Source organism: Hypomesus transpacificus, unplaced genomic scaffold, assembly GCF_021917145.1.
Source record: "Hypomesus transpacificus isolate Combined female unplaced genomic scaffold, fHypTra1 scaffold_195, whole genome shotgun sequence".
Taxonomy (NCBI): domain Eukaryota; kingdom Metazoa; phylum Chordata; class Actinopteri; order Osmeriformes; family Osmeridae; genus Hypomesus; species Hypomesus transpacificus.
Window position 1 is genome coordinate 109,639 of NW_025813740.1, and position 16,490 is coordinate 126,128.

Sequence of the window (16,490 nt, forward strand, 5' to 3'; positions counted from 1 at the left end):
TACTGTGTAACATATATACCTTCAGTGGTAGTCTCCACACACATAGTACAGTACAGAGTCATGTCTTGTATAAGTACAGACAAATGTGCTGTATGTTAGAGAGAGAATTGCATTGTATATTCAGTAAAGACAGATGCAGCCTACAGTACTATATGTTAGCATAGACAAATGAACCGGTTCATTATATCAGTGTAAACAGATGAACAATATAAGTAGATATATTTACTGTATATCAGAGTACAGATGTACTGGATGTTAGCATAGAGATGTAGTGTAGACTGATGCTGGAAAAAAGAAACATTCTTGAATGTCATTCTAGAAAAACAGAGTTAACCCTGAACCCTGGTCTTCCTAAATCACATCAGATGATGGAACATATTCACCTGAAAGCAGGATTGCCTGTACACCTGCATAACATACGCAATCACCATTAAGACATCGATTAACACAGCGTTTTCTGATCAAAGCTATTTCAAACAATCACATTTGTGCAATGAATGAGTGCAACTAGCCTCCGAAAGGATGAGATGTTGAGGACGTTCTCCACAAACGCAGCAAAAACATCACTTTGTTGTCTCACAGTTTAATTCTGTGCTCGTTTCAATAAGACAGTGAGAACATGGAGATGTAGAGAGATATCACTAGCCTCTAACCCTATGAACAGTCCAACATACAAGTAGTGTTGATATTCCTTTGTGACGACACACACACGGTGTAGGTACAGTATACAGGGGACGTCTTCAGAGTGATGGGTGTGTGTGTGTGTTACCGGGAGGTTACCGGTTTTACCGGGTGACCGTGCCGGAGTAGTCGTAGAAGAAGGCGTCGTCGGGGCGGAAGCCGTAGGCCGTGGCGGGGCGTCCTCCTGAGTTCCCTGAAATCTGGGAGAACCTCTCTGGGATGGAACTGCACACACACACACACACCCAAACACACACACGTCGCACACACACACGTCTATGTTACTGGAACAGCATGAGAGAAGTTGCTCTTTCTTTTGACAGAACAAAAGACACAATCACAATCGCTCTCTAACACACTGACACTCTCTGTCTCTCTCTCCTGATCTTTTGGGTCTGGTCCACCAGGTGGCGCTCTGAGACAGCGTGTGGTGAGAAAAGGCCCTCCCTTGAAATACCCCAGACGAGACCTCTTCCAGGATGCAACGTGAAGCGCAGCGCACACAGGCCAGTAATTAGTGAATGTCATATTAATCTGCTGTGACGCACACTTCTGACATCGACAATGAAGCTGGATTACAGGGTAACTTGTTGCCGGGGGGATAAACATCAGGGGCAGCCAATCAATAAAACAAAGAGCCGTCAAAACAGCGTGGGATTGGGTGAGGGCTCCAGCATTGCAGGTGTGGAGAGGGGGGGGGGTCGCCCCGGCAACCCCCTGCTGGGGTAAATGATGAAGAGCCCCCAAGCCACAAGCATACAAATCGGTTACCATGGGGATGTGGATACAGAGGAATGGGGGTGGGGGGGGTGGGGGGGGGGGGAAGAGGTTTGATTTCACACTCCTCCCCGGTACCAGCTGGCAGCTCCTCTGAGAGGGCGACACGGCCGACCACCTCTCTGTCACCGGGCTGCGTGACAGATACACCGCCCAGACATCAACGACAACATCTTCCCCCTCTTTATCCCCCTCTCTGTCCCCTATCTATCTTCACCTCCCTCCCTCCCTGCCTCCCTCCCTCTCTCCCTCTCTCCCTGGCTCTCTCTCCCTCCCTCCCTGCCTCCCTCCCTCTCTCCCTCTCTCCCTCCCTCCCTCGCTCTCTCACTGGGCCCAGTCAGGCCAGACGTCCTTCTCCAGCACTCTAAAATACGAGCTGTTTGCTTTGCCCCTGCAAGCGCCCATAATGACGTGTTGTTTTTAGCCAAATCACTTCCAGCGATCAGTTACGCACCAGCCTCCCTCCCCTCCCTCCCCCTCTGACCATGCCCCGCCTCGCTCCGGGTAGAAATATGTATTTTTCCTCTCCGCACGCTACGGCTGTCAGGGGGGATTTCTGGGCAGAGCTAAAGGAGGCTGGAGAAAACACTGGAGCTCTGAGTCACTTTGCCTGCCTGCCTGCCTGCCTGCCTGCCTGCCTGCCTGCCTGCCTGCCTGCCTGCCTGCCTGCCTGCCTGTCTGCCTGTCTGCCTGCCTGTCTGCCTGTCTGCCTGCCTGCCTGCCTGCCTGTCTGCCTGCCTGCCTGCCTGCCTGCCTGCCTGCCTGCCTGCCTGCCTGTCTGCCTGTCTGTCTGTCTGTCTGTCTGTCTGTCTGTCTGTCTGTCTGCTGCTATATGTGTGCCTGCCAGTCTGCATGCCTCCCTAGTGTCCTTCTAGTCTATGTTGCTGTACTGGCTGCCCTGCCCCAGGATGGCCTCTTTCCCAGGGTCCTCTCTGCTGGGTGGGAGACGAGGGCTGTCCAGGGGCCAGGGGCCAGGTGGTCTGAAGACAAGGAGAACCAGTGGATCTCCAAACCCTGTCCTGTAAACACCATCCCTCACACAGGGCTGTAAAGCAGCCGTGTAAATGACCAGTCCCCTCATTGAAAATAGGTGTGTGTATGTGTGTTTGGAGTCACTCGATGGAGGAAAGGGCTGTGGGACAACGGGCCCCAGTGTTCCCAGTGTGGCCCCAGGAAGCCCCCAGTCAGACTGAGGTGAGGGTGAGGAGGTGTGGACGCCGGGGGTGGGCTACATTCCATGGAGAGGGTGTTGAGCAGGAGAAGAATCAGGTCCTCTTCCTCATTCAGCCGCCCCTCCTCCTCCGCCTCCTCTACAGGAACCCCAGCACCACACACCTTTGATCTCTCCTCTGTCACTTCTTCAGTTACAGCTACACACGACACCAGTGCTAAATAACCAGCCTCTCACCCTCCCTCCCCCCGCTCCCTCCCAGCCTCCCTCCCCCCCCCCCTCCCTCCCTCCCCCCCCCCCCCCTCCCTCCCTCCCTCCCTCCCAGCCTCTCACCCTCCCTCCCAGCCTCTCACCCTCCCTCCCTCCCAGCCTCCCTCTCTCCCAGCCTCTCACCCTCCCTCCCAGCCTCTCACCCTCCCTCCCAGCCTCTCACCCTCCCTCCCAGCCTCCCACCCTCCCTCCCCCCCTCCCTCTCACCCTCCCACCCTCCCTCCTTCCCAGCCTCCCTCCCTCTCACCTGATTGCAGTGCCGTTCTGTTTTTCTTCTGTCCCCCCCCCCCCGTCACATGCCTGACAGCCCCTCAAAGCCCTCATTCATTCGTCCGTGTGTCTAGAGAGGGTCTCAAACCCTCCAATCAGACGCAGTCGTGGCCCAATTCAGGAACGCAGGAACCCATCGTTCCGCTCGGTGCGTGCGACACTCACGGTACCCGGCGCCAACCCACACAGCCGCAAAGACTTCTGGGTATTTTTCCCGTCGCAAGAATGTCCCAGAGATTCATCTGCTCTTTCCAATGATCCGGACTGCAGAAACGTTATATAGCTCGTATGAAATGCCTCGTTATGATATTTTCTACAAATAACAGTGATTGTATTAAAACCATTTAAGAGGTCCCATTCACACCATGTTTCACACAGTTTAAAATAAGCACTGGAGCTGGCTTTGATTATTGTCTTAACCTGGATGACTCCGGACTACACTGGCCAAATTAAAACAGTCTCACAGACGCCAATTCCCCCAGCTCTCTCAGTATATTTAAAAGGTATCGGTTACAAAGACCCGTGAAAAAAGAGTGACTCCCCCCCCCCACCTCCCTTCTCTCTTATTCCCTTCATTGGTTTTCTGTTTTCTTCTCGACCACCCCCCTACCCTCCATCCCCTCCACCCACCCCCCACTTATGAAAGCTGAAATAACTGTGGCTTGGATTCAGCACAGTCGTCCTATCTGCACAATCTGCCTCACAACGGCAGCCAAAACAAACACGGCCTGAAAAAAAAAAATATAAGAAAAAAAAAAACCTGGAGCGCACAGGCTTTATCGCACGCGAGATGCTTGATGATAAATAAGACAAATTACTCACTATAAACCCTCCGCTTCCCCGACTATTCATCATTTGAGAGGCATATCAAGATAAACGGTTCAAAAGTCGTCCAAGCGGGCGTATCAAATCAAACGTTATTATTTGGTCCTCGCGATATCACAAATGGCTGCCTGCTAGCTTGTCGGCTGTGGAGTTACTCTGAAGAGTCCCTGGTGTGACTGAGTCACGAGGGGGCTGGCCAGAGAGACTGTTTATACTCAAAGCTTCAGTATTGCTGTTGAGGGTGGAGCGATGCCTTGTGGGATACTGGAGGGCTGTTGACTCAGCCACTGCCCTGGTTCAATAACATCAGAGATCAGCGAATATGAAGCGGGAATAACAGGGCGAGCAGGGAGTGGGAAGTCTGCGAGGTCTGCAAGGTCTCTGTCTTTAGACACAGCCCCGGAGCCCCGATGGTTGACTGGTATTTTTGGACAAAGACAACCTGCCAGACAGACCCAAAACCCTCCCCCAAAACACACATGCTGACCTGTACCCAGACTGGTCCTGGCCCATGTCTCCATTCTGGTAGTCTCTGTAGAAGTCTGGACTCATGGATCCGTCTCCGGAAATGATTCCATCTGGACAGAGACACAGCATGAACAACAAACCAGCACACCACTATCCCTCCCTCCCTCACATCCTCACATCCCTCCTCACCTCCCTCCCTCCCCCACCCCTCCCTCACATCCCTCCCCCCCCCTCCCTCACCTCCCTCCTCACCTCCCCCCCCTCCCCTCCTCACCTCCCTCCCCTCCTCACCTCCCTCCTCACCTCCCTCCCTCCTCACCTCCCTCCCCACCTCCTCACCTCCCTGGTAGAAGAGATCGGGTGCCTCCATGTCTCCGTTTCCCAGGTAAGGTTCTTCGTCCTCTCCGTACATGAAGGGTTCCCCCTCGTCCATCTGACGGTTCTCCACCATATTCAGCCACTGGGAGTTGTGCAAGTGGAACTTCTCAATCTGTATCTTCTTCCCCCACTCCTCGTCGTACTCCTGAAGGGGAGGGGGACGTGGGGGGGAGAGGGTGCGTGGGAGGGAGGTGTGTGGGGGGGAGGGGTGTGTGTGTGGGGGGGGGGGGGAGAGAGAAGGGTGTGGGGGGGAAGATTTATGGAATATTTTCCCACAGACAGTGACAAAAACACGTTTCGAGTCTCAAATTTTTCTTTTCGTACACAACTGATATGTCCTAAAACACTTCAACGTGGCATCGCTTCATGAAAAATCGAATCACAGACACAAGAAAACAGGAGCCCACACGCACACACCTGGGCTAAATCGGCGACGGGCCCCTAAAGTGCCTCTGTTTGACCCTCCCAGTCCCCCCAGCAGAGCGACAGGAGCCTGCTGTGTTCCCTGGGAGCCCAGTGTGGGGTGACCACTCACAGGCAGGGCTGGCCGGCCACTGTCCTGACCACCTTATTGGTCCATCCCAGCAGGGAGGGTGAGAGCGTCCCACAATGCACCGCTGTGTGCAGGCATCCTCTACAACGTCGTCGCTAGTGTAAAACCCTGGTCGTACAGGCTGTGTGTGTGTGGCTTGGCGAGTGGGACGACCACGGAGTGTGTTTTCCTCTCTCGGGGGGGGGGGGGGACGGCGGCGGAGATAAAGGCCCTCTTTGAGCCGCTCCGCTCCACAAGCCCCAGCCTTGCAGATTAATCATCCAGACGCAGAGCACAGCCCCCTGGGCGCAGGCTGCCACCCGAGGCCCAGGCCTCAAACGGGCCCATTGTCACGGCACGGGCCTACCTACCTCCGCCCCAACAAGTGGCACTGACACTATTTGTCAATGAGCAGATTTATCACATGCTAAGCCGCTTAATTACTACATGGTTAATTACTTGTCTTGTAGTGCTCACCAGTCCAGGGTTGATATGAGGCCTAATCAATCATCAATACTGAGCTCATGACAGCGTCCAGGGAGTGGGGGTGGGGTGGGCAGAGAGGATATTGAACAGTGTTCAGAGTGCTTCCAATACGCCTCCGGAAACAGCGTCTAAGAATATCCCGGTGAATTAACCTTCTATTCACCTAGGACGCCCTCTATAGCTTTCTCTATCTGAGGAGCGTGTGTGTGTGTGTGTGTGTGGTTAGTGTTAGTCTGTGTGGAGACCAGTGATCAAAGCGGTGTAATTTCAGAGCGCACGGTCACACGGCGTGTGCTGCTAAGGTAGTCTGCAAGCAAAAGGTTGTGTGTGTGTGCTTTGTGTGTGTGTTGTGTGTGTGTGTGTGTGTGCTGTGTTCTGGAGCTCTGCTTTCTCTCTCACCTCGCCTGTCCCACCCTGAGTGTCACCAGAGCCGGCCGACCCTCTTTCATGTGGTCCACAGCTTAATAGCTCTCACTGATCATTTCTATGAAACACTTCCTCCTTTCCTCCAATTCCCCCCGCCCCCCCCCCCATCCCCCTCTGCCACACCGCCTGTAATCTAAGCTAATTACACTGATCCCAGACCTGCCACAGAATGGAGCAAGCCCAGGACTTGACCATAGCTGTCAATCAAGTCCTGACCCAGGAAGCAGAAGGATTCCAATCCAGTCACTCCAAATCTTACAACTGAACGCCCGTTTGTGCTAATAAGACGTCGATTGTGTGGGATTATTGTACTCGCTGTGAAATATTTGACTGTTGATTGCTTTCCTACAGGTACACTCTTGCCACTTTTTGAGGTTCATGTTGTTTAATTGTAACTTGTTCAACTACATGCTCTTATGGTTCTTCCCTTTGGCACTTACTTGGTTGTTCACAACGTATGCTTCATGTTTTGGCTGGTTGCAATGTTTGGGGCTATCTCGTTGTTATGATCAGTGACCTATACAGTTTTGTAAAGCTCTCTCTTGGAAGTGGCTTTGGATAAAAGCGTCTGCTAAATGAATCCATGTAATGGGATGTTCATACAGACATTAGAGTGAGGTTCCTGGTGTGGCGTCCTAACAGACGGCACTGCTGCGTACTCACAGACGGCACTGCTGCGTCCTAACAGACGGCACTGCTGCGTCCTCACAGACGGCACTGCTGCGTCCTAACAGATGGCACTGCTGCGTCCTAACAGACGGCACTGCTGCGTCCTAACAGACGGCACTGCTGCGTCCTAACAGACGGCACTGCTGCGTACTCACAGACGGCACTGCTGCGTCCTAACAGACGGCACTGCTGCGTACTCACAGACGGCACTGCTGCGTCCTAACAGACGGCACTGCTGCGTACTCACAGACGGCACTGCTGCGTCCTAACAGACGGCACTGCTGCGTACTCACAGACGGCACTGCTGCGTCCTAACAGACGGCACTGCTGCGTACTCACAGCGATGATGTCCAGAGTGTTGTCACAGACCTTGCGGACCTCCGCGTTCTTGTCGTGCATCAGCTCAATGAGGCATTTAGGGGCTTCTGGGAGCAGAGTCAAGGAGCGGGCGAGAGACAGAGAGAGGAAGGGAGAGCGAGGTGGAGAGAGAGAGAGAAAAGGGGGAGAGAGAGAGAGAGAGAGGGGGGGGAGAGAGAGAGAGAGAGAGAAGGGGGGGAGAGAGAGGGGGGAGAGAGAGAGAAGGGGAGAGAGGGGGGAGAGAGAGAGAGACAGATAGGAGGTAATCTCCTTCTCTCTAAGGTGTAATCCTCCTCTACATCCACCCACACACCCATCACTCAGTGGATGTTTAATCTGGGTATCTGGGCCCAGGCCCGGTCTGGAGAGCAGGTCGCTCTGCTTTCCCTCTTTGCTTGGGGTTGCCGTGGAAACACAGGGGGGGGGGTTGGCGGTGGTGGACGCAGCGATGCTGCTGGAGGAGGGGGGAGACCCCGAAGGATACGGTCGTCCTTGATGATGACGTCTCTGGTGGCCTGGTGGAACACCATCTGGTAGAACACGTAGATGATCTGGCACACAAACTCATCATCCTCCTGTTTGGCTGGGGAGGGAGGGAGGGGGGGAGGGAGGGGGGGGGAGGGGGGGGGAGGGAGGCAGGGGGGAGGTAAGGAGGGGAGGGAGGTAAGGAGGGAGGGAAATAACGAACAAGAGAAAGAGAGGGAGAAACGGAGTGTGTGTGTGTTTATGAAACAATGTTTGTACAAGTCAGACTTGGCAACCTCCTTCACACGCGAGCTGAAAAACGTCAAAATTCACCATCGCTTAATTGTAACAAGATTCGCCTCGTCGTGCAAGCAACGCGGGGAGATCATCGGTTGTGGCTAGTGTCGGTTCTAGAAAGAACCTCTCTCTAACGGGCCTCACCCGTGAGCAGGTCAATGAGAGCAGGGATGATGCCAGACATAGCCAACATGGCGGCACACGAGTCGTCCATGGAGACCGTCCCAATCAGGATCACAACCTCTAGGATGAGGTCATCTTCTGCTGAACCTGGGGGAGGGAAGGGGAGGTCAGGGGTCAGGGGTCAGGGGTCAGGAGGTCAAAAGATTGGGGGGGGTCAGAGAGATACAACTGACAAGTTGAAGGGACAGTCAGGGAACTCCCTTTTGTGGTTCAAAGCAAGGCGATCGAAAGCTGGAAAGTGTGTGTGTGTGTGTCTACCCGGTTTGAGGCGTTCCTTGAGGAAAGGCACCAGGTTAGTGTGTGTGTGTGTGTGTGTGTCTACCCGGTTTGAGGCGTTCCTTGAGGAAAGGCACCAGGTTAGTGTGTGTGTGTGTGTGTCTACCCGGTTTGAGGCGTTCCTTGAGGAAAGGCACCAGGTTAGTGTGTGTGTGTGTGTGTGTGTCTACCCGGTTTGAGGCGTTCCTTGAGGAAAGGCACCAGGTTATACTCCTTGAGCACCAGCTCCCAGTCCAGGTCAGGGATGGTCAGGTTAGCCAGCGTCCCCAAACACTCGATCACAAACTCCTCCTCTTCCTCCTCGCTGATCTGGGCTGCCAGATCTCCCACGTAGTCCTGTGCAGGACAGGACAGGACAGGACAGGGGGATGTCACTAGAGAGAGGGTGTGTGACAAGGTGTGTGAGAGGGTGTGTGTGCGAGGGTGCGTGTGTGTGTCAGGGTGTTTGTGAGAGGGTGTGTGTATGTGACAGGGTGTGTGTTTGCAAGTGTGTGTGAGAGGGTGTGTGTGCGAGGGTGCGTGTGTGTGTGACAGGGTGTGTGTATGTGACAGGGTGTGTGTGTTTGCAAGTGTGTGTGAGAGGGTGTGTGTGTTTGCAAGTGTGTGCGAGAGGGTGTGTGTGTTTGCAAGTGTGTGTGAGAGGGTGTGTGTGCGTGACAGGGTGTGTGTTTGCAAGTGTGTGTGAGAGGGTGTGTGTGCGAGCGTGTGAGCACGCTCACGATGAACAGGCCCTTGGTGGCTCCGTCGTGCTGAGACAGGTTCCTGATCATCTTCATCATCAGAACGTCCTTCATCTTCAGAGCTCGCTTCATCAGCATCTTCAGGCCGTTACCTACGAGGGCCAAGCAACAGTTAGCAGTGTTTGTGTTTTGTGTGGGTGTGTTGTGTGTGTGTGTGTACCTTCACAGATGACGTGGGTGTTCCTCTTGTTAGCGGCCAGGTTGATGCAGACAGAGATGAGCTCAGCGTTCATCGGGCTCTCGGCTCCCTCAAACAGCATCTTCATGAGCTGTCAATCAACCAATCAAACGCCGGAATTAGTCCACACAGCCGTACGCCGCTGGCAGAACCATCCAATCAGAGGTCCTTAAAAACACTAGGTCGCTGTCGCTAGGCCCTCCTCTCTACTGCAGGGAGTGTTAACTGGATGAAATCAGACTGTTAGGCACATCCTCATTGCGCCCGGTGACGACCCTGGTCGACTGTACATAACTGCCATGTTGACGACCCTGGTCGACTGTACATAACTGACATGTTGACGACCCTGGTCGACTGTACATAACTGCCATGTTGACGACCCTGGTCGACTGTACATAACTGACATGTTGACGACCCTGGTCGACTGTACATAACTGCCATGTTGACGACCCTGGTCGACTGTACATAACTGACATGTTGACGACCCTGGTCGACTGTACATAACTGCCATGGAGAATTGATGTGACAAAAGTTTAGGTAATCACTGTCAGGAGATGGTCTTTGCTGAGGTAAGCTTAAAGGTCGAGAGAGAGAGAAAGAGAGACAGAGAGAGAGAGAGAAAGAGAGAGAGACAGAGAGAGAGAGAGAGACACAGAGAGAGAGAGAGAGAGAGAGAGAGAGAGAGAGAGAGAGATGAAAGAAAGGGAGGCATTCTTCCTTGTGCATGTGTGTCTGTTGGCAATTTGTCAAGTATGGAAGGCCTCATTTCTGAAGAGCATCCTGCAGTCTCATCCAATCATGTCAGAGAGTCGGTCACCTAGAGTCTAAGGAGGAAAGGCACCAGGAAACAGGAGAGAGAAAGAGAAGGAGAGAGAAAGGTCTGTTTTTAACCCCTCCCCCAGCCCCCCTACCTCCCTCCCTCCTTCCCCCAGCCCAGGCCCCCCCTCCCCCAGCCCGGGCCCCCCCGCCCCCAGCCCCCCCCCCCCTCCCTCCCCCAGCCCCCCTCCCTCCCCACGTCTCCTGTCTCTCCTGCGCTGATTTTACATTAAACAGGAAGGGCTTTAAGCAGGGCTTGCTCTGCGTCCCTCCCCCCCCCCCCCCCCCTCCCTCCCTCCGCTCCCTGTGAGGAGTCAGCAGTGTGCAATCACACACAGGTCCCGGTCGGCCCCCGCGTCGGGTATCACATACCAGGGGCCCCGGACCCCAAATCAGCCTGGTCTAGACTCTGTGGCACCTGCCTCTGCGTATTTAGCACAGGCCAGCCAGCCACCAGAGAGAGCCCTAACCTGGCCCTGCTGACACCCCTTCACCCCAACTCCAACCACCCCCTCTCTCCCCTCACAACCCACCGCCCCCCTTCTGGAACCTTTGGTCAGCCTTTCCCCTCCCACACCAGGTGACCCCCCTGACCCTGCTGAAGGAGGGGACGGAGGAGGGAAAGGGGTGGGGTCGACCTGCAGGGATGTGAAAGAGGGATAAGTAGGTGAGGTGGAGGGAGGGAGGATGACCTGGCCTAACGTCCGGGCTGAGGAGGAAGTGATGTCACGCTACCTGGAGGACCGAGAGGGAGGGAAGACAGAGGGGGGAGGGACGGAGGAAGTACAGAAGAAGTGGGACGCGCCAGTCCCAAGAGGAGGGCGACAGTCAGGGCCTGGGGCCAGGGTCGGGGGTCACTTCCTGGTCATGCTGCTACCTAGCATCCTCTCCCCACAACTGAGGCCTCGGGGCAAGACCACTGGCGACACGAAGCCACTGAACAAACAGCTGCGTTCAGTCTGCAGCATCTGGCCGGCATTTACGCCTAATCTCATACAAACAAACACCACACACGCCCGGCTAATCGCCGATGATGAGAGAGAGGACTGCACGACCAGGCTCTGACTTCGGCCAGGCTAAACTCAGTTCACCTCCACACCTCGCGACGGCTAAAAGTCCAAATCCGCAAAAGACACGGGGATAGGTTTCTTCGAGGAAAGGTCGCTTTTTCAGTTAAGGAGTTCGCCGAATGACGCAAGACTCTCTCTCTCTCTCCGGCACTTCAATGAGTGGAAGGAGAGAGAGGAAAAACAGAAGGCTGTCATCCTTGTCAGCACAAAGACTGAGCAGCTGTCCCACGGCGGTTTAAGTGCAGATGTAGCGTTCAACCACTCCCACCCCCTTCCCTCTCATGCATAATTCCGGGGCTGTTAGCCCGCCGATGCTAATGCCATGCGTGGCTCCAGGCAGCCGTACATTAGCCAGCCTTACCTGCGGTATGCAGTCTGTGTAGGCAAACATGGACTTGAATCTGTCGTCCACGCTGATGTGGTACAGGATGCCCATGCTCAGCGACCTCTGGGCCTCGTCAGCTGAAACACAAACACAGCAGCGGGAGAGCGTGAAAGGAGGGATGGAGGGATGAATCAATGAGGAGCTTTGCTTTTTCTCCTCCGTGGACTTGCCAATGGAAGATGAGGAAGATGAATGTGGGGAATGTTTATCACAAATACAGTAAAAAAAAACAAAGACAAAAAACCTGATTATATATATATATATATAACACACACAAACTGTTTATTGGAACATAATTCACACTAACTGTTTGATGCAGTGAAATAACTTGGGTTGGGATTGTACTCTGTTCCAAAGCAATCAAACACATCCTCTTAGTACCGGAGTGGTCTTCTGGAGCCCAGAGGACTAAGACAGAGAGTGTGATTGAGTGTTAGCCTGTCAGCTAGCCCAGAGTGTTTATGTGTTTGACCCTGACCAGAGCCAGGAGAAGTAGCCAGCACTGGGGGAGGGAGGGGTGGAGGGGACGGGCACCAGGGTGAGGGGACCAGGGTGAGGGCACCAGGGGCCTGCCACTAGAACCATCCAAGAGAGGAGGGGGCCTTTGTCGAGTCAGAACCCTGACTGGGTGCTCCTCTTTCCCCCTGCCGGATCACAGGGCCTGCCCAGCTCAGACTGGTCTCAGGCCGGCTGGGGGACCATGTAAGGCAGCCTTATCGCTGCCTATTGGATCCAGATGTGTACACTGCACCCCTGGAAACAAGGGGGGGGGGGGGGGAGGGGGGGTGAAAAAAGACGGCTTCCAGGTTTAATTGGGAAAACAGGAGGAAGCCTAAATTTTACTGCCTTTAATAAGTCAGAGCTTCGCCGCTCAGGTCCTCCCAGCGCCGCAGCGCAATTGGCCGGCACATCTGTTTCTCATTAGACTCCCCCCCCCCCCCCTTCCCAACCAACCCCCTCTACCAATACCTTGTAACACACACACACACACTTTACCTGAGAAAAGCGTGTGTTGTACGCACACACACACACACCCCTCCCGAGTGCGCACACGCCACAAACTCCAACAGACACACACACACACAGACAGTGTGTGTTGCAAGTGACCTTGGCACGCCAAAAAAAAGATGCAGGCACACACACACACCTGACCTGGTGAACCCTCTCGCTTCACCGGTAGGAACACGGGAGGATCTTTTATGGGCGAGGAGAGAGACCCCGTTAAATGTTCAAAACACCAGCGGTGCTGAAGCACACGAAAAGAGGCAAAGGGAGCTGTTAAGAATGAACTAGACTGTTTGGGGGCAGTGAGTGGGATAGCTAAACTCCAATTACACCCTGGCCTGATTTAAAACCACCCAGCCTTCATAAAAACTGCTCCCGCACGCATTAGGAGAATCCGGGGCTCTGCTTGACGACAGTGTCATCGTTTTGTTACAGCACTCTCTCATAAAAACAAAACAAAAAAAAACAAGCGCCAGTCTCTCTTTACAATGAATTAACTGTACTTAACGTACAGTATATGCTGAATGTGATTTATGAAACCTGATAAGGGAATCCCATCCCTTTTTAGCCTGTAGTGCCATCCATCAGCCTGGCTGGCAGTGTGAAGGCTGTGTAGCCCCAGTAGGCTGGAGACGTGGCCTGTTTGTGGAGGGGCGCTCCAGTGTGAAGGCTGTGTAGCCCCAGTAGGCTGGAGACGTGGCCTGTTTGTGGAGGGGCGCTCCAGTGTGAAGGCTGTGTAGCCCCAGTAGGCTGGAGACGTGGCCTGTTTGTGGAGGGGAGCTCCAGTGTGAAGGCTGTGTAGCCCCAGTAGGCTGGAGACGTGGCCTGTTTGTGGAGGGGCGCTCCAGTCACAGCTCTGTGGTGCGTAGGCCAAGGTGAAGGCAGCCCTCTCCCGTCACCTCCTAAATCCCCCTCGATCGCTTGGTGGGATCTGGAGGGAGGCGCAGATAAGAAGGAACCGACCCACTCCTCCCTTTCATCTTATCTGCCCGGGGTCGCGACCCCCGTGGGCTCTGGGCAGCTGCCAGCTCCCGGCAGGGGGATAAGAGGGGGCGTTCCCCGGACCAGAGAGCTCGAATCCTCCGCTGGGACGTGGGCAGGACACTCTCCTCTGAGCAGGATTGACGAGGAAGCACTGGATGTCTTAAGTTTGAGGAACATGAATCAGGAATTTGCACAGGTGGACAGCAACGAAGATTTAGTTGGCGCCCCGGACATACAGGAACATAGCTTGGCTCTGTTTGTCCATCTCACAAGCAAGGCTGTTATGACAGGGGTTGACCTTTGGATGTGGATGGGTGAAAATCGAGCTCTCAAAAAGTAAAAGGCGAATCATTCTCACAGTAACATTCCCAGGAGCAGCAGACCAGCCGGGTAAGCACCTTGACTGAGCAAGAACATAGCCTACCTAAATGAAAGCTTACACATTTTTATCATATTTCACCTAAGCCAAGATAATGGACTTGGGTGTCTTGGATAGGTGTAAAACAAGAGTGTCGGTTTGTTCGCTCATGTATGTGCTTTTCGTTCCTGAAAGTGGAAGAAAAAACTGAAAGTCGTCTTCCGAAATCTCCATAGACCCCTCCACCTATCCGGCCCACTCCTACAAAAACAACATTTGTGCTGCGGCTCCGGAGTGTTATTCTAACAAATATATTATATTAATTATGCACGTTACCCGATTCTCCCTTGAGACGCTTCAAAAGGCCCATCACAGACGCTCCCGAGCAAACCACATGACCCCCTGGATGAGCTAACGCACCAATCACACGCTGGATCTGCTTTCAGGAAGTCATTTCTCTAATGGTCACCAGAGCCAGTCTGCGTCCAGGGCTTTGGAAGAGGCCACACCTGCACTCTCAGCACGCCACACTGAGTCTGAGGAACACTGGGGCAGTGTGAGAGCTGACAGCCCGCGTCTCACAAGCAGCTTGGAGGAGGGGATGGGATCATATGTTCTCGCTTCGCATTTTTCGTAACGAACCAGAGGCAGCGAAAACATGACCAGTGTTTTATATATACAGCTGGAAATGTATGTTACATGCCTGTTACATGCCTGTTACATGCCTGTTACATGCCTGTTACATGCGTACATCTGCATGTTACACAAGCAGCAAGCACACACCGACAGCACACACCCCCACAGTACGTACCGAGCAGCGCGGACAGCTTGGGGATGAGTCCGGCCTCGACCATCTGGCCTCGGAGGCCGGTGTCGAAGGAGAGGTTGAGGAGGAGACGAAGGGTGGTGCACTCGAGCTCCTCGTGCTTGCTGGGAACAAACCTGGACAGCTTCTCCACGGCGCAGGTGTCCGCCTGGCAACACACACACACACATCAATACTAGCACATACAAGCTAACTTGTATGGGCCGCTCAGATGGCCGAGGGGTTAGGGAATCGGGCTATTATTCAGAAGGTTGCCGGTTCGATTCCAGCCGTGCCAAATGACGTTGTGTCCTTGGGCAAGGCACTTCACCCTACTTGTCTCGGGGGGTACTGTAAGTCGCTCTGGTTAAGAGCGTCTGCTAAATGACTAAATGTAAATGTAACTTGTCTCCCTGTCTTTCAAAGCAGAGACCACACGGGCCACAGTAACCCCTGAGTTCCAGCTCTCGTCAGAGTAAGTACAGACAGCTTACAGGTAGGTGGAGGTGTTGAGCTGATAAATCAAAGCCCATGTCCAAGCCTTGAGACCCACACCACGCTACGGTACAGAACATGACATACGGTACAGACATGGCCGACAAACCTACGTGCAAAAAACATAGAAACCATCGTTTCAAACCATGCACAGTAAAGGCTAGCACGTTCACACATCCTATATCCCTCTGCCCTACAGCACAGTAAAGGCTAGCACGTTCACACATCCTATACCCCTCTGCCCTACAGCACGGTAAAGGCTAGCACGTTCACACATCCTATATCCCTCTGCCCTACAGCACAGTAAAGGCTAGCACGTTCACACATCCTATATCCCTCTGCCCTACAGCACAGTAAAGGCTAGCACGTTCACACATCCTATATCCCTCTGCCCTACAGCACAGTAAAGGCTAGCACGTTCACACATCCTATATCCCTCTGCGGTCTTCCCCTCGGGCCCAGCCACAGACGTGGAACCAGCCTACAACAACCTGATCCCAATTAAACACGGCTTCTGTGCACCACTTCCATCACAGACCCAACCACCACCCCGACCTAAGACTGAAACCCACCTCAAATCATCCACAACGTGGTCCTTCCCAGCATATACGCATATCACAATCCAAACACCCTAATCAGAGTATCTAACAACTGATATCTGGATTGGGACTGTTCGAGACATGGTGGTGGTGTGTGGAATAGAATCAGATGACAGATCGGCAAGAAACAATCTCTTATTTTTAGCTAATCAAACATACAGACCCAGAGGGAAATCTCTCGCCTAATGTAAACTGATATAGTGGGCTAAATAGAGTGTTGAAACTAGTCTTTTTTTTTGGGGGGGGGGGGGGGGGGGGGGGGTAGGGACATTTGTCTGGTTGGCTCCAACCCCCCCCCCCCCCCCCCCCAAGGGTTCTTTAATCTGAGTCAAAGATACTCTAAACGGGAAACAAGGAGATAAAAATTGTTCCTAACTCAGTCTGGCTTTGATAAAAGCACACAAACGGGCCCAGATTGGATCCAGGTGGGGGAGTGTTGGGGGGGAGACTGGAGAGAGAGACTGGAGAGAGAGACTGGAGCACAGAGAGACTGGAGCACAGAGAGACTGGAGAGAGAGACTGGA

The 16,490-nt window shown here is 53.7% G+C and overlaps 1 protein-coding gene across 1 annotated transcript in view; it reads right to left on the reverse strand.

Annotated features, from left to right (window-relative positions):
* The window catches only part of kifap3a (kinesin-associated protein 3a), a 21,162-nt gene continuing 4,672 nt past the window's right edge, over positions 1 to 16,490 (reverse strand). Inside the window, exons 10-20 of the mRNA XM_047052051.1 lie at positions 14,879 to 15,041; positions 11,697 to 11,797; positions 9,432 to 9,540; positions 9,251 to 9,363; positions 8,702 to 8,867; positions 8,217 to 8,342; positions 7,795 to 7,893; positions 7,293 to 7,378; positions 4,802 to 4,985; positions 4,482 to 4,572; positions 1 to 906 (exon numbers count right to left, since the gene is read on the reverse strand). Of these exons, the coding sequence (XP_046908007.1) occupies positions 786 to 906; positions 4,482 to 4,572; positions 4,802 to 4,985; positions 7,293 to 7,378; positions 7,795 to 7,893; positions 8,217 to 8,342; positions 8,702 to 8,867; positions 9,251 to 9,363; positions 9,432 to 9,540; positions 11,697 to 11,797; positions 14,879 to 15,041 (1,359 nt within the window). The 3' untranslated portion in view covers positions 1 to 785. The remainder of the gene's footprint in view (positions 907 to 4,481; positions 4,573 to 4,801; positions 4,986 to 7,292; positions 7,379 to 7,794; positions 7,894 to 8,216; positions 8,343 to 8,701; positions 8,868 to 9,250; positions 9,364 to 9,431; positions 9,541 to 11,696; positions 11,798 to 14,878; positions 15,042 to 16,490) is intronic.